A 25,187-nucleotide genomic window follows, 5' to 3' on the forward strand; every position below is an offset into this window, starting at 1 on the left:
ACCCAATTGTACCTCAGTTTCCTCATTTATAAAGTAACGATGATGATAATAATAATACCCACCTCAAAGGGCCTTGGTGAGGACGGAATGAATTAAAACATGTAAAGTATTTAAAACAATGCCTGGCACACACAGTAAACACCTTCCTGAGGCATTACTTTTATAGAGTGTAGATCAATCAGCTTTGTAAAGTCCTGTACTGCTATCCATTACAATGAATATGTTAAACACCTCAAATTTCAAATACTACTCATGGCTGGTCTATAAAGTTATGCTTACCTGGATCAAAATTATCACCAAATATTCTCTTGGCAGGAATCTTCAGGGCCATAGCAGGAAATTGTTTCTTTAACTAGAATTTTAAAAAATAACATTATATGAACTCAATTTTATTAATCTTCTAGTTATACATGTACCTAAACAAAATACAATCTTATCTTCAAGAAAATCCATTATAAAACATACTTTTAAATATATCACAATCCACTGTACAATATTAAGTTATATCAATAAAATACCATTAGTCTGATTAATCATCCTATTTTGTCCCAAAAAAGTATTTATTATGTTTGTGACCTTAGTTACTTAACATCTCCATGCTTTAGTTTTCTTGTCTATAATATGGGGATGATGTTAGCACTGATCTTACAGATTTGTTGTGAGGCTTAAAGGAAATCACTTATGTTCAGTGATTAGACTAGAACCTGGAGCACAAATTTTGAATACATGTTACTCACTATTTATTACTTCAGGAGAAGATGTGATCTTTGGGTTCTCTCTACATAAACAGATGGACAATTGTTTTCTAAGAAAGTTCATGAATCTTGCTTTCAATACCCTCTCCTCTAGTCTTCCCCCTAATATTCTAAGACAAATTGTTTATTAGAATTGATTATCCCCAGAGAAAGAACAATTGGCCTTGAAGTAATTAAATTTGGGGCAGTAAAATAATAAAAATGGGTAATACTTATCATTATATGCTTGGTGTCAAAATAACCACACACACAATACATCTAACTATGAACTGACAGGAAATACAAAGAACTGAAGAATGTATTAATCATTCTACCCATGAGCATGCTGTCAGCAAAATCCAGACTGAAAAATCTAAAGACAAATGAGCCTGTTTTTTTTTTTTAATTGTAAGGAAAGAAAAGAGAGGCAGAGAAGGAAATTCAGTGATTAAAAGACGTTTCACAGACTAATCAACCAGTCAGATAAATGCTGACAAAATATCTAAGACATATAATACTAAGACATTATTGTTAATTATTTTCAGATGTGATAATGGTATTGTGTGTGTGTTTATGTGTGTGTATTTTTTATGAATCATTATCTTTTTAGAGATGTATAATAAAATATTTACAGATGAATGATAACTGAAATTTGCTTCAAAATTATAGTGGGCTGGCTGGCTAGGGACAGAAATGAAACAAGAACGGTTGTGTATTGGTAATTGTTGAAGCTGGATGGTACATTATGTTATTTTCTGTATTTGTACTATTCTATCTATTTCTGTATGTGGTCAATAATTTCTATAAGAAGTTTTAAAATGCAAACTACAGCCATAAAAATACATTTAACTGATAAATGTTTATAGATTGGAAATTTTATTTTTTGTCTTTTATTTTATTCTAAAAGAAGCACAGGGGAAGGATTTGTGTTTTCAAACTTAGGGTAATCCAAGCTAGGTTTAACCTCACCTATAATTTCAGAGAACACACTGATATCATTCCCCTCTTTTTTATTGCCCTACACCACAGAAGGCTGGCTGGAAGGAGACTGGGAGGAGTTATATAAGAAACATAGACACACAAGATGGGGACATAAGAAAAAGATTGGGGAAAAAAAGGGAAGAGAAATGCAGGAAAAACTGAGGGAGACAGATGATAAAAACTCAGTTACACAGCAAGAAAAATTTTTTGCAAAAAACTTAAGATGGGGTGTTTGATGGAAAGAGAATCAAAGTGATGATCATGGGGGTGAGTACCCAAAACAAATTTTCCTACTTTACCTTTACACATAAAGATATTCAAATATTAACATTCCACCTAATTAATCTCCAGCTATTTAAATCCTGAAACCATCATGAGGATCCTAAGCTTTCCACTTGCGCAGACCTCCACACTGCTGAGTTCTAGATGACATCCCCTACACTCCTCCTTTTTATAAACAGTTCTACAGAAAGGAAACATGTGTAGAAGACAAATCTGGCCATATAATCTTTTTTAGTAAAATACAGAAAGGAATCTCAAATTTTCAGGTATTAGTAGTTCACTGAACAAAATTTGATATTATCTAAGAAGCTCATATAAACCATCTAGGTGCATACATACATGTGGTTGAGTTAACCATCATGTTATTCTTATAACACAGATATCCTGATAGGTATAGTCAGATTTGTACAATCTTCAAATAATGCTGATCATGTCTACAATAGTACACAACAATTTCAAACAGAGCTAGCAATTCAACCTTTACCCAGCCTCCAATATACATAAACCATTTTTTAAATCACTGAAAAATTACAGAGATTCTCATGTACAAACTCTTACTGGCTATTACTTTGTTTCAAAAGTGTACTGCACTTACAGTCAAAAACACAGTCTCAATATTCTTTAATTAACCAATACTTAAAACTAGATATAGTAAGTTCAGCTGCAATGCATTAAATTAAAACTAAAGAACAGAAAACACAGTAAAATATCAGTTACCTCTGAATAGCGACATAATAAGTGATTTTAAAATTTAGTTTTATTTTCCAGATTTTCTAGAACATGTGTTAATTTTAATAGAAAAAAATGCCATTAAAAAAATTCTTTCTCTGGGGATAATCAATTCTAATAAACAATTTGTCTTAAAATATTAGGGGGAAGACTAGAGGAGAGGGTATTGAAACCAAGATTCATGAACTTTCTTAGAAAACAATTGTCCAACTGTTTATGTAGAGAGAACCCAAAGATCACATCTTCTCCTGAAGTAATAAATGGTGAGTAACATGTATTCAAAATTTATGCTCCAGGTTCTAGTCTAATCACTGAACATAAGTGATTTCCTTTAAGCCTCACAACAAATCTGTAAGACCCAATTAGCAAAGCATTTTAATTTGGAACAAATACAGAAAGAGTGAAATGTTAGACAGAGATGAATTAGAAGCCTAAATTTCATGACTTAAAAAAACATAGTAAAGGAGGAGTAGCCAAGATGGTGGTGTGAGCAGAGAAGTGCAAATCTCTTCCCAAAAACATATATATTTTTGAAAATACAACAAATACAACTATTCCGAAAAGAAAGACCAGAAGATACAGGGCAACAGCCAGACTACATCTACACCTGCAAGAACCTGGCGCCTCATGAAGGAGGTAAGATACAAGCCGCAGTCCGGCGGGACCCGAGCACCCCTCACCCCAGCTCCCGGCAGGAGGAGAGGAGTTGGAGTGGGGAGGGAGAGGGAGCCCAGGATGGCTAAATATCCAGCCCTAGCCATCCGCACCGGAGCGCAGAATCACAGTACGTGGGGTGCTGGATACTAGGGAAATGGGACAGTAAGACCTGTGAGCGGATCCCCGCAGCCAGTGCCCATGGGACAAAGAAAAGAGAGTGCTTTTTGAAAGTCTTAAAGTGACAGGGACCCCACAGCTGGACAGAGGCGTCCCGGCACAATTAGCTCAGCTGCTGGGAACCCAGGGAAGTCCGGGTGCACTAACCCCCTGGGAGGCAGCACAGCTCCGAGGCCCCTCACAGTCATAAACAGCCTCCCGCCCGTTCCCACTCCGGCATGGCCCCGCCATAGCAGAGCAACAGCCTGAGCGTGGCCACGCCCATAGCAACTGGGCACAGAGCTTCCTTCGCAGCAGCTCAGCAAGAATCAGAAACCCAGTCTGTGCGCAACTACCCAGCACAAGCCGCTAGAGGTCGCCATTCTCCCAGGACAGGAAGGCCACAAACTAGCAAGAAGGGTTGTTCTCCCAGCTGACACGTGCCAAATACCCACGACTACCTCTATTGCTATGAAAAGGCAGAAGAATTTGATACACACCAGATTAATCCAGACAGTCTCCCCTGAAAAGGAACCTGGGGAGTTAGACCTAACCAATCTTCATGAAAAAGAATGTAAAATTAAGGTCATAACCATGCTGATGGACTTGTAGAGAAATATGCAAGAGCTAAGGAGGGAGAATACAGAAATAAAACAGTCTCTGGAAGGATTTAAAAGCAGAATGGATGAGCTGTAAGACGCCACTGATGGATTAGAAACCAGAGAACAGGAACGCACAGAAGATGACGCAGAGAGAGAGATAAAAGGAACTCCAGGAATGAAACAATATTAAGAGAACTGTGTGACCAATCCAAAAGGAACAATAACTGCATTATAGGGGTACCAAAAGAAGAACAGAGAGAAAAAGGGATAGAAAGAGTATTTCAAGAAATAATTGCTGAAAACGTACCCAAACTGGGGGAGGAAATAGTCGCTCAGACCACGTAAGTACACAGAACTCCCAACAGAAGGGACCCAAAGAAGACAACACCAAGACACATAATAATTAAAACGGCAAAGCTCAAGGACAAGGACAGAATTTTAAAGACAGCTACAGAGAGGAAAAAAGTCACTTACCAAGGAAAACCCATCAGGCTATCATCAGACTTCTCAAAAGAAACATTACAGGCCAAAATAGAATAGTATGATATATTTAATGCAGTGAAACAAAAGGGCCTTGAACCAAGATTACTATATCCAGCACGATTATCATTTAAATATGAAGGAGGGATTAAACAATTCCCAGACAAGCAAAAGTTGAGGGAATTTGCCTCCCACAAACCACCTCTGCAGGGTATTTCAGAGGGACTGCTCTAGATGGGAGCACTCCTAAGGCTAAATCGATGTCACCAGAGAAAATAAAATCACAGCAAAGAAAGGAGACCAACCAAATAAAAACTAAAGGCAAAAAATAAAATCAATTACCCACAGAAGTAGTAAAAGGAAACACAAAAGAGCACAGAATAAAACATCCAACATATAAAGAATGGAGGAGGAGGAATAAGAAGGGAGAGAAATAAAGAATCATCAGACAGTGTTTATAATAGCTCAATAAGCAAGTTAAGTTAGACAGAAAGATAGTAAAGAAGCTAACCTTGAACCTTTGGTAACCATGAATCTAAAGCTTGCAATGGCAATAAGTACATATCTTTCAATAATCACCCTAAATGTAAATGAACTGAATGCACCAATCAAAAGACACAGAGTAACAGAATGGATAAAAGAGCAAGACCCATCTACATGCTGCTTACAAAAGACTCACCTCAAACCCAAAGACATGTACAGACTAAAAGTCAAGGAATGGAAAAAGATATTTCATGCAACTAACAGGGAGAAAAAAGCAGGTGTTGCAGTACTAGTATCAGACAAAATAGACTTCAAAACAAAGAAAGGAACAAGAGATAAAGAAGGACATTACATAATGATAAAGGGCTCAGTCCAACAAGAGGATATAACCATTATAAATAATTATGCACCCAACACAGGAGCACCAGCTTATGTGAAACAAATACTAACAGAATTAAAGGAGGAGACAGAATGCAATGCATTCATTTTGGGAGACTTCAACACGCCACTCACTCCAAAGGATAGATCCATCAGACAGAAAATAAGTAAGGATACAGAGGCACTGAACAACACACTAGAACAAATGGACCTAATAGACATCTATAGAACTCTACATCCAAAAGCAACAGGATACACATTCTCCTCAAGTACACATGGAACATTCTCCAGAATAGACCACATACTAGGACACAAAAAGAGCCTCAGTAAATTCAAAATGATTGAAATTCTACCAACCAACTTTTCAGACCACAAAGGTATAAAACTAGAAATAAATTGTACAAAGAGGGTAAAAAGGCCCACAAACACATGGAGGCTTAACAACATGCTCCTAAACAATCAATGGATCAATGACCAAATCAAAATAGAGATCAGGCAATATACGGAAATAAATGACAACAACAACACAAAGCCCCAACTTCTGCAGGATGCAGCAAAAGCAGTCTTAACAGGAAAGTATAGAGCAATTCACGCATATTTAAAAAAGGAAGAACAATCCCAAATGAATAGTCTAACGTCACAATTATCGAAATTGGGAAAAAAAGAACAAATGAGGCCTAAAGTCAGCAAAAGAAGGGACATAATAAAGATCAGAGAAGAAATAAATAAAATTGAGAAGAATAAAACAATAGAAAAAAATCAATGAAACCAAGAGCTGGTTCTTCGAGAATATAAACAAAATACATAAGCCTCTAGCCAGACTTATTCAGAGAAAAAGAGAATCAACACACATCAACAGAATCAGAAACGAGAAAGGAAAAATCATGACAGATGCCACAGAAACACAAAGATTATTACAGAAAGACTATGAAAACCTATATGCTTAAAATCTGGAAAACCTAGAAGAAATGGAAAACTTCCTAGAAAAATACAACCTTCCAAGACTGACCAAGGAAGAAACACAAAATCTAAACAAACCAATTACCAGCAAAGAAATTGAATCAGTAATCAAAAAATTGCCCAAGAACAAAACCCCCGGGTCAGACGGATTTACCTCGGAATTTTATCACACATACAGACAAGATATAATAACCATTATCCTTAAAGTTTTCCAAAAAATTGAAGAGGAGGGAATACTCCCAAACTCATTCTATGAAGCCAACATCACCCTAATACCAAAATTAGGCAAAGACCACCCAAAAAAAGAATATTACGGACCAATATCCCTGATGAATGTAGATGCAAAAATATTCAACAAAATATTAGCAAAACGAATTCAAAAATACATCAAAAGGATCATACACCATGACCAAGTGGGATTCATCCCAGGGATGCAAGGATGGTACAATATTTGAAAATCCATCAACATCATCTACCACATAAATAAAAAGAAGGACAAAAACCACATGATCATCTCCATAGATACTGAAAAAGCATTTGACAAAATTCAACGTCCATTCATGATAAAAACTTTCAAAAAAATGTTCACAGAGGGCAAGTACCTCAACATAATAAAGGCCATATATGATAAACGCACAGCCAACATCATACTGAACAGCAAGAAGCTGAAAGCTTTTCCTCTGAGATCGGGAACAAGACAGGGATGCCCACTCTCCCCACTGTTATTCAACATAATACTGGACATCCTAGCCATGCCAATCAGACAACATGAAGAAATACAAGGAATCCAGATTGGTAAAGAAGAAGTTAAGCTGTCACTATTTGCAGATGACATGATATTGTACATTAAAAAAACCCCAAAGACTCCACTCCAAAACTACTAGAACTAATATCTGAATTCAGCAAAGTTGCCAGATACAAAATTAACACACAGAAATCTGTGCCTTTCCTATACACTAACAATGAACTAACAGAAAGAGAAATCAGGAAAACAATTCCATTCACAATTGCATCAAAAAGAATAAAATACCTAGGAATAAACTTAACCAAGGAAGTGAAAGACCTATACCCTGGAAACTATAGGTAAGACACTCTTAAGAGACATTAAAGAGGACACTAACAAATGGAAACTCATCCTATGCTCTTGGCTAGGAAGAACTAATATCATCAAAATGGCCATCCTGCCCAAAGCAAAATACAGATTTGATGCAATCCACATCAAATTAACAACAGCATTCTTCAACAAACTGAAACAAATAGTTCAAAAATTCATATGGAAACACCAAAGACCCCGAACAGCCAAAGCAATCCTGAGAAGGAAAAATAAAGTGAGGGGAATCTCGCTCCCCAACTTCAAGCTCTACTACAAAGCCACAGTAATCAAGACAATTTGGTACTGGCACAAGAACAGAGCCACAGACAAGGGGGACAGAATAGAGACTCCAGACATTAACCCAAACATATATGGTCAATTAATATATGATAAAGGAACCATGGACATACAATGGGGAAATGACAGTCAGTCTCTTCAACAGATGGTGCTGGCAAAACTGGACAGCTACATGTAAGAGAATGAAACTGGATCACTGTCTAACCCCATACACAAAAGTAAATTTGAAGTGGATCAAAGACCTGAATGTAAGTCATGAAACCATAAAACTCTTAGAAAAAAACCTAGGCAAAAATCTCTTGGGCATAAACTTGAGTGACCTCTTCATGAACATATCTCCCAGGGCAAGGAAAACAGAAGCAAAAATGAACAAGTGGGACTATATCAAGCTGAAAAGCTTCTGTACAGCAAAGGACACCATCAATAGAACAAAAACGTACCCTTTGGTATGGGAGAATATATTCATAAATGACAGATCCAATAAAGGGTTGACATCCAAAATATATAAAGAGCTCAAGCACCTCAAGAAACAAAAAGCAAATAATCCAATTAAAAAATGGGCAGAGGAGCTGAAAAGACAGTTCTCCAAAGAAGAAATTCAGATAGGCCACAGACACATGAAAAGATGCTCCACATTGCTAGTCATCAGAGAAATGCAAATTAAAACCACAATGAGATATCACCTCACACCAGTAAGGATCACCACCATCCAAAAGACAAACAGCAACAAATGTTGGCGAGGTTGCGGAAACCCCCCAACACTGCTGGTGGGAATGTAAACTAATTCAACCATTGTGGAAAGCAGTATGGAGGTTCCTCAAAAAGCTCAAAATAGAAATACCATTTGACCCAGGAATTCCACTTCTAGGAATTTACCCTAAGAAGGCAGCAGCCCAGTTTGAAAAAGACAGATGCACCCCTCTGTTTATCGCAGCACTATTTACAATAGCCCAGAAATGGAAGCAACCTAAGTGTCCATTAGTAGATGAATGGATAAAGAAGATGTGGTACATATACACAATGGAATATTACTCAGCCGTAAGAAGAAAACAAATACTACCGTTTGCAACAACATGGATGGAGCTAGAGGGTATTATGCTCAGTGAAATAAGCCAGGTGGAGAAAGACAAGTACCAAATGATTTCACTCACATGTGGAGTATAACAACAAAGAAAAACTCAAGGAACAAAACAGCAGCAGAATCACAGAACCCAAGAAGGGACTAACAGTTACCAAAGGGAAAGGGACTAGGGAGGATGGGTGGGAAGGGAGGGATAAGGGCAGGGAAAAAGAAAGGGGGCATTACAATTAGCATGTATAATGTGGGGGGCGGCGCATGGGGAGGGCTGTACAACACAGAGAAGACAAGTAGTGATTCTACAGCATGTTACTAAGCTGATGGACAGTGATTGTAATGGGGATTATAGGGGGGACTTGGTGAAGGGCGGAGCCTAGTAAACATAATGTTCTGCATGTAGTTGTAGATTAATGATAACAACAACAACAAAAACCCTATAAAGTTCTACAGAAAAATAAAGATGAACATTTGTAATTAAAAAAAAAAAACAGTACATCACCAATAGAACAAAAAGGCATCCTATAGTATGGGAGAATATATTTATAAATGACAGATCCGATAAAGGGTTGACATCCAAAACATATAAAGAGCTCACACACCTCAACAAACAAAAAGCAAATAATCCAATTAAAAAATGGGCAGAGGAGTTGAACAGACAGTTCTCCAAAGAAGAAATTCAGATGGCCAACAGACACATGAAAAGATGCTCCACATCACTAGTCATCAGAGAAATGCAAATTAAAACCACAACGAGATATTACCTCACACCAGTAAGAGACACCGTCCAAAAGACAAAGAACAACAAATGTTGGCGAGGTTGTGGAGAAAGGGAAACCCTCCAACACTGCTGATGGGAATGTAAATTAGTTCAACCATTGTGGAAAGCAATATGGAGGTTCCTCAAAAAAGCTCAAAATAGAAATACCATTTGACCCAGGAATTCCTCTCCTAGGAATTTACCCTAAGAATGCAGAAGCCCAGTTTGAAAAAGACAGATGCACCCCTATGTTTATCGCAGAACTATTTACAATAGCTAAGAACTGGAAGCAACCTAAGTGTCCCTCAGTAGATGAATGGATAAAGAAGATGTGGTACATATACACAATGGAGTATTATTCAGCCATAAGAAGAAAACAAATCCTACCATTTGCAACAACATGGATTGAGCTAGAGGGTGTTATGCTCAGTGAAATAAGCCAGGCGGAGAAAGACAAGTATCAAATGACTTCACTCATCTGTGGAGTATAAGAACAAAGAAAAAAACTGAAGGAGCAAAGCAGCAGCAGACTCACAGAACTCAAGAATGGACTAACAGTTAACAAAGAGAAAGGGACTGGGGAGGATGGGTGGGAAGGGAGGGATAAGAGGAGGGGGGGAGAAAGGGGGTTTTATGATTAGCATGTATAATGAGGGGGGGCATGGGAGGGCTGTACAACACAGAGAAGACAAGTGGTGACTCTATAACATCTTACAATGCTGATGGACAGAGACTGTAATGGGGTATGTGTGGGGGACTTAGTAATGGGGGGGGAGTCTAGTAAATATAATATTCCTCATGTAATTGTAGATTAATGATACCAAAATAAAAAAATAAAAAATAAAAACATAGTAAGTTATGTAGCTAGACAACATTTGATTCATTCTGGCCCATTTAGAAAATAATTTGTCTCTTAATTGAGATAGATTAATTTCCTCCATATTTGAAACATCTTAACAATGATAACCCACAAACTTACATATCTATCACACCCTGTTTTTAACATAAAGTGACAGGATTAAGAAAATTGAAAAACTACCTTTTTAAATATGAAGCAATTTTTTCTGAAGGATGCCTAATAACCTACCATTTATTTAAAAATGACAAAAGAATATTCCCATTTGTTCTTAAGGAGAGCAGAAGAAATTTAAATTTGCGATTTGAGGCATAGTTTTTTTTTTAACTGAAGCAAACTTTGCAACCCAGAGTTACTTAATAATCTGGGGTCTATAATGACCAACTCAGGCAGTGTTCTTTGGCTTCCTAATGCATGTTTGACCTGAAAGGCAATGTCTCCACCAACACTGGTCTTTGCATAAGATGTGGCCTGACGTGTTACAATGACTATGGTGTTCTTGCTTCTTCCTTTAGAAAGTGTTTGCAACTGAAAACACTGAATTAAGAATAATATTTAATATCTGAATTAGGAATATAAAAAAAAAACAGGTTTTAGTTATTTAAGTAATTAATGATCTCTTAGATCTCAGCCCTAACCAGATAACTGTCAGAACTTTTGAAAATCAATATTTACTTCAGTTGGATGTCAGAAGCTAAGACTTATCTCTAAGAATGAAACTATGGAAGATAGGCTTACGACAGACTTCCAGACCTACAGCTAATAGATGAGCAATTTAACCATGAAATTAACATGATTAACAATTATTCATGGGGTAGGTAGAAAGAATTTATTTCTAATATTCTATGGCATTAAAAATAAAATTTATTAAAATAAAAAATGTTTAAACTACACATCTAGTTTTCATATCTTCAATAGTTTATCTGGAACTTCTCAACAGTCCTCTCTCTCTCCACCCTTTTTTGTAAGAATCCCAAGGTTCACATGCTTTTGACAAAACTCCTACCCTTTTTAGCTTGTCTGATAAAAGTACTATTTCATCATTCCAATAAATCTCTTATTTTTTAGCCTTTTCAGGTATTTTGTTTTAAATAAAAATCTTGTAGACTACTACTTACAGTATTATAAAGTTTATCAAACTCTGCATATCTTCTGAAGACAAACCACTCACTCCTGCCCACTGAGACCAGAACTTTATAAACCTGAGAGACAAAAAAAATAACATAATTAAATATGACTGCAAAATAACACATTAAACATTTAAATACGTACATAACCTGATTTCACACTCATGAAACTAATATTAGACATTTATGTTTATGTATTACGTCTCCCAGATATACAAGTAGGCCAACTAAAATTTATTTTACTTGTCCAAAAGGTGGTATTTTTTTTTTAAATGTTAAGAAATATTTCTATAATTTTCAGAGAATAACATAGTCAACACCTGTGTACTCATTATTTGATCCTCTGAATTCTACCATTTTGCCATTTTTGTTTCAGATTTTTTTCCAAGAATAAAACAGTATAGACTCAATTGACACCATTCTCCTGTCTTCTTCCCCAGCAGTAACCATTACCCTGAAATTATAAAATATTTTCAAAAGTGTCATAACCCATAGTAAAGACTCAGTTATTAAAAGTTGTCCATCCAGGTCCTCTTTTACACAGTATTTTTCGGCTAAGAATCTATCCTCAGATTTCCTATTACCATCTTACATGTGTTTAATATTTTCATATATACATAATTTAATATAACTATAGTCAACAACCCCATGAAGCAAGCATACTACCCCCACTGTATGTATATATGAGGAAATGATGGCCCAAAAAAAGTAATTGCCTAAGTTCACAGACCTGTGAGCTGAAAATCTAAATCTTCCAACCCTCCATGCACCAGAACCAGTAACAAATCACCAAAAGATAAAGTACAGAATTAACCCTCATAATTCATCCCATAGAATACTCAGAGTATAATCCAACATACTATGTAGAGAAAACAGTTTGGGATCCCAAAGGTCTGGTATCATTTCTAAAGAGAAAAATAACAAGAATCTAGGTATATGAGGAAAGGCTCTTTAATATATGGCTTGGGTTATCAGTGCCTTTATTTTTCAGTGAAGACTAGGAGAAAGAGGTATGAGTTGCTTTGGGATTTACAAAAGAACTGTCCATAGTCTGTGAGACAACTTTGAGTAAGGCAGGTTTATTTTAGAATAAAGGCATACAAGTAAATATAAATTCTTCTTTCCTGTGAAAGAATGGTAAGCTACACTCACAGGTTCCTAGTTAGAGAATACTGTGAGGAGAGCATCTCCCTCATATTGTGCATGATGACAGTGCATGAATTCTGTAGTACTGTTTAAGATGTGGTTACATTAGCAGGCCCACAGTGAGAGGGGTCCCAGAACTTAAAGCCATATCCCTCTGTGAGAGAGGGGATAAGGTCTCACCTGGAAGATGAAGTAAGGTCACTGTTATCAGTCACCTGGGTAAGTGATAAGTCACTTAGACTGAGAGAAAAGAGTATTCACACACCCTACATGAGCTACAGGATGGTAATTATGTGGCTCGTCTGGTCTTAAGGAAGAAGACATCAGGTTCTCTCAGAGGAAGCTATTAGGCGTAAGATGTCAAATTGTAAGATGATACTGCTTGCACGGAGAGGATGCAGAAGTAGAGGATAAGGAGCCTTGTCAAGGTGCCCAGGAAGTGAGACATGTTTCTAAGACTAGCCTACAGATTTCTCTCATGTAGCATTCCGGGACAGACAGGCCTGGAGGCAGGACTGCTACAAAAAGATGGGAAACAGGTTTATAGGATTGTGAGCTTCTTGAATTATTTGTGCGGACTTCCTGATGTGCTAAGGTGGCCTGCTGTGGTTACTCAGGAACAGCTAAGACCGTACCCAAGCCTAGGTTCCAAGCTGAAACAGCTCTGCTGCAAATATATTTATAGGAACTAAGATAAAGCCCTGTGAAGTTATTCATTAGCAGTATGATTAGTGAACACAGGCTTATTAAGTAAAACACCAATAGGCCAAAAAAACTTCAAATTAAAAAAAATATTTCATTTTACATAAAGTAGCACAATATTTATTATAACACAGAATTATCTTAGTTTTTTCAAAAATATATTTCCTTATTTCTGTCTCAAGGAATGCAAGTTCCTTGAGAGCAAAGGCTGTCATTCTTGCTACCCACTGTATCCCCAATGCCTAGAAGAGCACCTGGCATAACACAAAAACTCAAAAAGCGGATAAATGAATGTATAATTTAGACTTGGCTTAAGTCAAGACATCCTAGAACGAAATGCATTTCTCTGTTAGAAGCTTTGTAGTATAGAGCTATATAAAAGACTTATATGAGAACTGGAGTATAAAAATATTAAAGTCAGTAATACAATGTTTGTTTTTATTCCCAAGTACAGCATAGGCATTTGGAGTTGCTGAAGCTGAACACAGAGTCTGTGTCAGGCAGGGTGGGGTCTCTCTGTACTGACTACAGCCACATTTCCTGAGGACTGAGGACTGCACTGTACTGATCACTAACTAACATGTGAACTTAGTGCTACTTTTCATCCAACATCAAGTCAACAAACACTTAATGAACAGCCATCTCTCTGTACTGTACTAGTGAAATAATAGTGAGGACAATTCCTGCATTCTAATCAGGGAAGGTACACGTAAATAAATATGAAATATGTGAAGGGGTGATAACTGCTTATAAAAAGTTAAAGGCAAGCAGGAAAGAGAGTAGTAAAAGGGGTAAGGAGGGTGTGAAGGTATTACTTCATACAGGAAGGTCAGAGAAAGATTCCCTAAGAAGGCAACATTTGAGAATCTGAAGGAAGTAAATGAACAAGGTGATTTGGATAGGGCCTTTAAGAACTCAGGGAACACTCTGAGAATAGCTGGGGAAGAGTGATGCTACAGGCCTCCCTGACCTTTTCACAGAAGACATGGAAATAGCTCTAAGCTAAAAAATAAAAGGACACCTGAACGAACCCACTTTCTATTATATGCTATGCATAAGCTTCCATCAAACTTGGCAAGAGGTTATGCCCTTGAAGGACAGAAATGCCCAAAGGGATGGAAGGAAAGCTTTCATACACTCCACTATTATATCCAGGGTATACTGACCTCTTGTTTACCACCAATGTGACATCTCTAAAATTTACTTACTTATACAAATGTGGAATAGATGAATAATGCTTAAGATATCATTGCAACACAGAGACTGAGGGGAGGTAAATGGCCAGGCACACACTGCAATCTCTCTGCTTCAGCTTTAGTATGGGATGTGCAGATATGCTTATTAAGGAAGGAAGAACAGAGGACAGAAGGGCTGTTCCCACTCCTTTTCTGAGACTTTTGGGGAAAACTACCATATAGGGGTCCCAGCCCCATCTAGTTAAGGAGGCAGAGTGAAGGGGTCAAGGGGCTTATTTAGTTTAATTCCAGCTTTTCTCAATTCCCATGTGACATGGACTCTGAGTTGAAAGTCAGTTGTCATGGCAAGGGCGAGGTGACCCCCTGGTCAGAGGCTGGGGTAGACCACTTGAGTCAGGACTAGGCAAAGGGCATGTCAGAGCCTCAGTGGACTCTATAGCCATGGAGAGCCAGGGAGAAGCTGAGTCAGCAGACAGTCACCACCACTCTAGCTAAGTCAACAATGAACAGATTGCAAGCCAGCTTATCAAGTGCAGATGCCAGCAACGGGTGCCAGCAAAATGCCCAGAGCTGGATCACGTCAGTTACAGCTGGATGTCTGCCAGACCAGTCATGCCACACCTGGAATGGTGAAGAGTTGGAGGGATGACAAGAATGCATGAGCCTTTACCAGGCTCCTATGAGGTCAGTCAACTCAAACACAATGAAATAGAACACCTCTCCTCCTATAAACCATGATGCCAAGGTGGAAAAGGAGTGTGTGTTCAAATAAGAGACAGCAGAATGAAGGCAGCCTGGGCGTTTTTACTTGAAAGAACTCTTTAAACTACAGCTCAAACTAAGTGTTAAACAGAATTGGGTTAAATAATTTCTTCATACTATTTAGTGGAAGAGGGTTTACAAGGAAGACCAGGAAGGTCATCCTTATAGACAAGATAAATGACATTTTTTTCAGGGGGAAAAGGACAGGAGATCTATGTATATACTAACAGGAATATTGAAACTAAATATGGTGTTTCATTACCCTATAGAAAAATGACTATTCTCTAATAATCCCTGAACACTGATTCAGCAAATAATCATTGTGCTTTTTCTTTATAAAGTTCTGTAGTAGACACCATGGTAATAAAAAGTAAAATCAGAAATGGCCTTTGCCTTTAAGGTGAAACAAATATACTGAATTATTATTTTTTACATTAAAGAAGAAAATGATCAATGTCATTAAGAAAGATACTGTGGAAGTTTCAAGACAGTTATTCTTAACATGGTATCAATGACCTCTTGAGTCCATTAAACCCCTGACAGTATACACAAAATCATATGCTTGTGTTGTATCCAGGTGTGCACATTTTCTGGTAAGAGGGTCTATCAGGAAGTTTCACAGGCTTTCTCCAAGGAGATTGGTAAACAGACAAAAATCTGCCCTGAAAAGGAAACTGTATTCTGTTACAGCACACAGGCAAGACTGAGGAGGATTTATCACCTGAAAGATAAGTAAAATTTGGATATGTGGAAATATGGGGGAGGACCTTCTAGGCTAAGTAAGAACAAAAACAGAGATGGAAACAGTCTCTATATTCAATTTTTTCCCATATGCTTTATGTTACATACTTACAGTAAACCTCTTCTTTTTCTCTCTGTGTTCATCAGAGCTGGGAATGCTTACACTTGGGCAGCTCTCCTTGTAGTCCATGGTATAATCCCTTTGGGTTTAATGCCTCAAAAGGACACCAAAAATATGACTCCGAAGAAATAGTCAGCAGAGGACAAACACAATTAGCTAATCCAAAACATAAAACCTCTTGAGGTAATGTCCAAATTCCATCATGCAACCTTAACCAACGGAAAAAAAAAAACTAATTAGCAAAACAATTTCAAAATACCATGATTTGTCATTCCTTGTATATAGGACCCATTTCATACTTATTCTGGAAGGAATTTACTTTTGATGCTAAGTCTCAGCCCAGGTTACAGATTTAGTTTGTTATGTTCCTATCATATCTAACCTACAAACATCTGCATCCCATCTACCTTCCTTACTACTAAGCAATTCTAGGAGCATATACACCACAGTTCATGTGGACTAAGGGATAACTTTCCCTGAAGAGGGCTCTACTGTGATGGATTCAGAGCAGGGTTTTTCAAAGTGTGGTTTTCAGACTTCTTGAATCAAGATGAAGAGGTGAAGCTTGCTTCTGATTAGGATCCTATATAGTAGGTAACTATTTACCCATTTTACAAATGAGGCAACTGAGACACAGAGAGGTTAAGATTTGCCTGTCCTGGATTTGAACTCAAGCTGTCTGCATCGACAGTCCCAACTCTTAACCACTGTGCTATGCTGTGTTTTGACAACTGGATTATTCTTATGCACCGGACCACTGGTCAGAGGTGTAGCACTAGATCTTCATACAGAAAAAATACAATTACATTAATATTATCATTGCACCCATGGACAAAGGACTCAAGATATCATGCTGATGTCACTTTTGCTAAACACAGCAGCAAGGACTCTCCACTACACTAAATAACACCTTTTAAAGGGTTAGCTTACCAGTGTCCCCTGGTGGTTACTTTCAGGAAGTCACTCTAACAGATCTAATAACTGTAAATAAATGATATTCAAGTAATGATTTCAAGTATCTACCAGCAGGCACTGAATGTTCAGGCATAATGAGTTTTAACTGATTATAAGGGTGCTTCCTTTGAAATGATTCAAAACCTCCTTTGTTGAATTTACTGCTAGAAAAGCAGGAAGGATTTATATGTAGCTAAATTAGTTAGAAAACATGGAAAGTAACTGGTCCCCTCCTAAGCTCAGGGTGCAGCATCTGTCTATAAACCAGAACACCTAAAACCCCCAAAAAGCAGCTCTTCCAGCCCCCACTGGAGCATGGCAACCACCTGCTCCGAGTCTTGACCTCCAGTCACAGAGCACTCTGCTGCTAAAGAGCCAGAGCCAGAGCAGGTGGAAGCCAGAGCTCTTCTAAGGCAGACAGATTGCTAGTCTTGCCCAGGACCCACAGCAGCCCATCCTTCTCCACCTCGCAGCAAAAATGACAAGAGGGTGACAGGGTGATGGTTATGGTGCTACACTTTCCACACCTGTCCCTTGAGAATGTGGGGCCCAGGGGATAAGGGGAGCAGGTCCTGCTTGTACTGTATGATGTATGAGCTTGAATGTCTGTCTGTATCTTACTATGCATGGCCCACAGGAGAACTGCAGAACTTCACAGGCCTTCCCTTTAGAAGGGACAATATGATTTGGTATTAAGTAGCATCAGGAGTAAATGAGGGGCAAAGAGCTGAGAGGCAGGATAAGTTGTTTCATACAAGGTGCCCAGGGGACACCTAAGGCTGCATGTACAGAGGCAGCTGAACACAGACAGCACTCAAGGTGGGCCAGAGATCCAGTCAGGCAATTGCATGAGTCTCCATTTTTTCTTCAGATCCAATACCACCCTTTCTCCACCCTGCCACATGCCCAGAAGGTGGACCTCTGTAGATCTCAAACTGAGGTAGCCCTCTGCCTTCTGGGTGGATTCAGCCAATGCAGGGCACTGGAAGGGTAGGAGCGAGATACTAAGGTATTTATTCCCCCTGCTCCTCCCTTTCTGACAGACATTGGTTTCCCTACCTAAGTCCATAGCTCCTACCAGGTGACTCCTCTCCCACAGCTACAGCTGAAGGCATGGGAGTAGTAATGGCTTCTGAACATTGTTAGTAGAAGGGGTGTTTTGCCATGCCCTGCTGGTTTTCTTAGCCCTGTCCACAACAGATTAGTAAATAGCCCCTTGGTCAGATTCCCTTCAATTATTTTTGAATGTGTTGTGTGACCAATGCAGTAATTGGTACCAAGAATGACCCCAGGAAAAAGACCCTCCCAAAATGGAATGCACATTTTGATGATTGCTCTGAAAACCTTCCTGTGAAGGGGGTGGATGGGAAACTGATAATCTGGCATACATTGAGTGATTTGATCACTCTAATTTCCTCCCATGTTGTCACAGGATAGAGTGCAGGTGGTGGGCAAGATGATGGAAATGCTTATTTCAGAAGTTGTGACACAGGCTGGGACTGCTTCTGGTTGTCTTTGAGAATGTGCACAAAGCGAAGTGCAAACTGAAAGCCATGGATTCCCAAATAGAGGTGGAAAAATCTATGGCTGTTACAAAGGACTGTTTTCTCTTACAGCTGCTAAGCTGACAGGACTAAAGATCAAGCCTAGGATTTGATGGTAAGTGTTGCAGAACCAATTAAACATGCAACCATGTGAAGGTTTTTCTGCTAACATGAGGGCACTGGCTAGAAACAAGAGTGATTCTATGGATGCAGACACTTGGGCAGACACAAATGAGGCTGAGAATGCTGAAATCCAAAATCAGCTGAATATCCTGCAGAAAGCAGCAACCTTCATCCCTTTGGGGAGACCGAGCCTCCCAACCTCCCAGTAACAAAACCCTTTCAAGTTGTTTCACAAAGGGATGTCAATTTTCTCCTCATTCCCTATTCCCACCACCCTTCATTGTCTAATGTGAGTTCAATCCCAAAAGAACCCAGAAGGAAGTTCAAAGCCTCATCTGGGAGGAGACTGCCTTTATACCAAAACTTTTGCAAAATTTCAACAATTTTTACCAGCAGGAGCCTGAGGAGTGTATATGGGAGTACATTCAATGGATGCTAGACCACAAACGACTACAACTAAGATTGCTGTGACCCTGTACATGGCCGCAAGTGTATCACATCAATCTTTCTCCAGATCATCCCCAAAAGGGACCGGAAGCCATTCACAAGGGTGACTGTTCACAAGGGTAAAGAGAAATGTGTAATCCTTCCAAGGGTTACTGGACACTAGTTCTGAAATGACATTAATTCCTGGAGACCCAAAATATGGTCCACGAGAGTGCTCATCTCATTCCAAAGAAGAGGTGATGGATGAAGTCAGCCCTGGCATCTCAAGGTGAGTCTAACTGAACCGCACACCCACCTGTGGTTATTTCCCTAGTCCCAGAATTTTAATGGAAATAGCAACTGGCCAAATCTCCACACTGGTTGCCTGTTCCATATCATAAAAACCATTATGAAAAAGGGCTATGAAGAAACCCTTGGAACTCTACCAACTCTCCAACTAAGAAAGTAAAACAAAAACTATTACCATGTTCCTGGAGGAAGCTCAGAAATCAGTACCACTATCGAAACCTTGAAGCATGCAGGGGCACTGTGTCCCATTATAACCCCATTTAACTTGCCTGTTAACCTGGACAAAAGTCAGAAAGATCTTGGAACACGACTATGGATCACCATGAAGTACATTAGATGGTGAGGCTGATGACCGCTGCAGTTCGAGACGTGATACTCTCTGCTAGAGAAACACAGTGTAACTAACCCCTGCTACCTGGTAAACAACTCCTAGCCTGGCAAATGTTTTTTTTCCTATTGTTATCAGGAAGGACAAGGAGATGCAATCTGTCATCAAGTGGCAGAAATGGAAGTACACCTTTGTTGCCTTACCTGATGGTTATTTCTGCACTATCACAATATAGTCTGAAGGGGCTTTGATCATCTCAGTAATGCACAGATTGATCCTCATGTTAATGACATGTTAACTGAATCTGGTGAACAAGAAGTAGCAAGTACTCAGGACACCATTGTAAGACATATAAACCAGAGGATGAAGATCAAATCCATGGAAGTTCAGGAATTTACCACATTGGTGGTTTCTATAGTTACATCTAAAGAGAGAGAAATTGGTTACTCTTGTACCCCCTCCACTGAGAAAAGAAAACAACTGGAAAGCTTCATATTTGCATGTATTTGCTCTCTGATCTAATCCTGGGTAATCAATGAGGCTGCCAGTTTTTACTGGGGCCTGCTCCAAGAGAAGGCTCTGCAGCAATGAAAGCTGCCCTAACTCTTGGGCCCATATACCACAGCACACCCACTGGTACAAGAAATGACATGACAGACAGTGATGGGGTAAGGAGCTTCTGACAAGCACCAAAAGAATAACAGAGTTGTAGACAACCGCACCCTGACCCCCACCTACCTTAGGTTCATTTGGTTTTTGGCTTCTTATTAAGCCCAGGAAGACATTAGATACCTGATCATAGGAAACCAAGAGACAGTGTAACAAGAACAGCCCATCATGAACAGAGAATTCTCTGGTCCACTGAATCATAAAACTGGACTGTACAGAAGCATTCCACTTGGTATAATAAAAGCAAGGCTAGGCCTGAGTGAGTCTGGAAGCACAAGTAAACTGCAGGAATAGGTAGCTCAGACTCTTCTTTCTTTGTTAGCTCTTTCTCAACCCACCCTTATGGGAATGATCCTACAACTAGCTACCAGAGAAGGGAAAAGGTGTATCTTTTAAGGATGTACGTGCATGATGTGCTAGCACTGGCCAGAAGAGAGCAATGCAGCCTTATTCAGGGATGTTCCTGAAAGAGTGATGAAGAGAAATCTTCCCAGTGGGCAGAATTCTGAGCAGTACACATGGCGGTCCACCTGCATGTCAGGAGAGATGCATGCCAAAGGTAGGTATCTATGCTGACTTGTGGGCAGTGGCTAATGGAGCACTTTCTTGTTAGGGAGTTGGTAAGAACAAGATTGGAAAGTTAGCTTTAAAAAACTGGGGGAGAATTTTGCAGAAATATGTGGATGAGCTTTTCAATACAGCACAATGTGAAAACATTTGTATCCCACATAAATGCCCAGAAAAGATCAACCATTGCAGAGAGGCTCTTAGCAATCAGGTGGTCATGATGACCTACCCTATGGATGTCAGTCAGCCTCTTTCCCACACACCCATTGCTTGCTCCATGGATCCAGGACAAAGCCGCTAAGGCAGAAAGGCTGGAAAGTATATAGGGGCTCAACAATATGGCCCTCCTCATTGCAAGACTGATCTAGCTGCTGCCCATGCTGAGTGCCCAACCTCAACAGCAAAGACCAACACTGAGCCCCACATGGCACCCATCTCACAGAGGTATCAGCTACCTGGGACAGCACCTGTCCTCATAAAAGCCAAATTTGCCCTCCCTGCCTGAAATGCTTCTAGCCTAAACTCTCATTCTTGGTAACAGCATGCCTTATTCATTGTCATACAATCTTATATGACATCACATCAGACCAAAGAACACCTTGAGGGCAAAGAAGTGTGTCAACAGGGTCATAACTACAGAATTCACTAGTCATACTATGTACCTCTTCACCTAGAAGTGGCTGTTTGACAGAATAGTGGAATGGCTACAGAAGCCTCAGCTGGGGCACCTGCTAGGAAACGACATTCTGTAACACTGCAAGTTGAACCGTAAGATGTGGTGTATGTGTTGCACCAGCAGCCAACATACAGTGCTCTCTCTCACACAGCCAGAACGCCAGGGTCAGGAACCAAGAATGGGCCTCTCAGCACTGTCTCTAACAATCCCTTAAGCAATTTTTGCTTTCCATTGCATCCCTGGGTTTGGTGGAGAAATGCTTCCACTAAGAAACAGTTCAGTTCTGTTAAACTGGAAGCTAAGACTACCCACTAGCCATTTGTGGCTCAAATAATGAAATGACTGACCTGGATTTCCAGGAGGAAGTGAAGATGCTGCTAGTCAATAGAGGGAGGAAGATTATATCTCAACTGAGGACATTCACTGGGGCATGTATGACCGACAGTCCTGGGCAATGGGAGACTATAACAACCCAATAAAGACAGGACTACTAAGGACCTGGATCCTACGGGATGGAGGTGGGTGGCACCCCACTAGTGAACAACAACTCTGACCAGCTAAGATCCTGGCAGAGGGTAAGAGGAACATAAATATGGACTAGAAGAGAAAAGGTATGATTACTACTTGAGCCAAAAGACCAGCTACAGTACAGACTATAGCAGTTTTGTATCATTTTAATCTTTTTCTTTTACCTTATATGAAGGACCCTGGTAGTGGTTCCAGGTGGGAGTACAAATGAACTGGAAGTGTTGACTGAGAGAACTCTGTTTCCCACGTTACAAAATGAGTTTAGTATATGAGTGAATACTACAAAAAAGGGAGGACTGTGCTGGATATGCTCTATTTGTCTTTTCAGATCCATCTCCACTCTGCTCCATGGAAGCTGACCTCTGCAGCCTGCAAGCCCACAGGCTCCTTTGCCCTCTAGCTGCTGTTTGACTTCATCTACAGAGGCAGGTTGTGGAGTGGGAAGAAAAGGATCAGGATACGTATTTCCTCACCCTGCTCCCTCCTGCGCCGACTGCAATTTGCTAGTTGCTGCATTCCTCTCTCTGAGGCCAACGCTCCTGTCGGTGATCCTCTCCTCTGTGTGACTACAACTCTTAATGGGGATGAAATGCTACAATTCTCCACCTCAAGTCCTTGGACAAATTTGTATTATCTGAGCCCTAGAGCAAATGGGGCTAGCAACACCTACTTTATATGGTTGTTTTAAGGATTTGAGAGAAGTGTAAAAGACCTAGCTCTGTATAGGTGGATGGTGAGTTGGATCTAATATATAATTTGTTTCAAATGAATTTTTGTTTCTTCTATTCAACAAACACTTTTAAATTATTCATTATGTATTAAGCAATAGAAGACAAAGATAAGAGAAAACCCTACCTTTGAGGAACTTATCTAATGGGGAATACTGATAAGTAATACAAAAATTTCAATAGTTGACTAAGTATGATGTTAGATGCATGCATTGTGCACTGTGAGAGCAAAGAGAAGGGATGAAAATGCAGACTGTCATACAGTCTCAGCCTAGCTAAAAATAAAGCCAGGCAGGTATGGGAGCAGCAGTTTGAAAGACATCACACTTATTTGCCTCAATTTTTTCTGGAAAAAGGAGCTAAAATCATTTATTAGAAATAAAGATGTTGCTGTGAAGAAAAAAGTTGAGATTAATTCACTTGCCCACGCTACCAACGAGCTAACTGGCAACAGAGCCAGGATTCAAGTACACATCTGTCCAATCCAAAATCTCTATGTACTTGTGTGCTATACCACACTGTCTCTCCTTCAGATTTTCCTTTCCTTCAACATAAATCAAACCAGCAAGCTAACAATACTTTATATTTAGTAGTCAAGCTTGTTACAAACCAGACTGTGTTTACATGTGTTAATCTGGCTGCTCCTCACAACACCCTTCCTGAGAGGAAACCTAAGAGAAACTGAAGCACAGAAGATGAAGTTACATGCCCCAGCAGGTGCAGTCAGCATCTGAACCTTCATCCATTACACCACAGTGCCTCTAACATATATGCTCTGAAGAGTTCTACAAAAGCAATTAAAGAGTTTCATAAACTTATTCCTAAGTGGTCAGAAATAAAATTATGAAAAAGCAACCTCCACTATTACTGTCAGTTTAATGTATTTTTCTTCTATAAAACTAAAGCAGTTGAATTTCTGCAAAATCATCTTACGGCCAGACAGGCAAATAAAACAGAATGAGAAGAGGACTGTTACAAGAGCCCCCACAATTGAGAAAGAAGAGAACAAACAACTACCTTATTTGTGTTAGAATAAAAGTTGGACCTTTGGGGGAAGTTCATACATAAGTTAGGCTTTTTAAAAGAGGAACAGGGAAAGAATCTGCCTTACTGTGACAAAGAATCATAAAATAGTCCTGTAGACTGGTTCCCAGTGGCAGCTGGCTTGCCTATGGGTGGGTCACTTGGCCCTAAGGAGAAGAAGTTCAGTACTAACCCAGAATGGAAGAACTAACCTTAACATCCAGCTAAGGAATCAACTCGGGGAAGTACAGCAAGACTAAATAAAGTGGGTCAGACGAGAACAGAACTTTCAGAGGCCAGCCAGCTCTTAGGAGACACTTTTGGTTGTTGCTAGTGGCTATGTGTTCAAGGATGGAGCTAAACATTCTACAGTACACAGTACAGCCCCTACAACAGAAAATTATCTGGCCCAAAATGTGAACACTTGATGAGGTTTAAGAAACTAACATTAATTGAGTACTAATGCCAGGCACTATTCTAAGCACTCACATCTAACACATCCCTTACTCCTCAGGACAACCCATGAAGTAAGTATCATTATCCCCATTTTACAGATGAAGAAACCTAGGCTATGAGGCCACATCCTCACACAGCTTTGGGTGGCAGCCCTGTGGCATGAACACAGCTCTGACCTGAGAGCCTGGCATGCACACACTGTCCCTCGATTCCTTACGATACTGCTACATGAATCACCTTCCTGTAAATCACCTTTGGAGATACAGGTGGAAGAGGAGAGGGCACCAAGTATTCACTAGCAATGGGGTTACAGAAAGCAAGCTGTGCCCAGGAAAAGCAGTTTCCTGATTCTGCCACCAGGAGGGGTCACGTTTATGCAGCACAACGTCAGTAGGGGCCCATCTTAACACACATCAGCATCTAACCAAGAGCGTGGTACAGAATGGCCTGCCTCTGAGTGTTGGTCCCATCACAAGGACAATCAAGGGCTACATCTTGAAATAAAAGAGGACACAAAAAAGGATGCTGTCTCAGAGTA

At 39.5% G+C, this 25,187-nt stretch overlaps 1 protein-coding gene across 3 annotated transcripts in view; it reads right to left on the reverse strand.

The window, feature by feature from the left end:
* SGK3 (serum/glucocorticoid regulated kinase family member 3) overlaps window positions 1-25,187 on the reverse strand; it is a 176,961-nt gene that overhangs the window by 52,517 nt on the left and 99,257 nt on the right. For all 3 annotated transcript variants that reach the window (XM_036886222.2, XM_036886221.2, XM_057498026.1), the window contains exons 2-4: window positions 16,310-16,527; window positions 11,642-11,725; window positions 280-352 (exon numbers count right to left, since the gene is read on the reverse strand). In XM_036886222.2, the coding sequence (XP_036742117.2) occupies window positions 280-352; window positions 11,642-11,725; window positions 16,310-16,387 (235 nt within the window). In that variant the 5' untranslated portion in view covers window positions 16,388-16,527. The remainder of the gene's footprint in view (window positions 1-279; window positions 353-11,641; window positions 11,726-16,309; window positions 16,528-25,187) is intronic.

Source organism: Manis pentadactyla, chromosome 3, assembly GCF_030020395.1.
Source record: "Manis pentadactyla isolate mManPen7 chromosome 3, mManPen7.hap1, whole genome shotgun sequence".
In the NCBI taxonomy this organism is placed as follows: Eukaryota; Metazoa; Chordata; class Mammalia; order Pholidota; family Manidae; genus Manis; species Manis pentadactyla.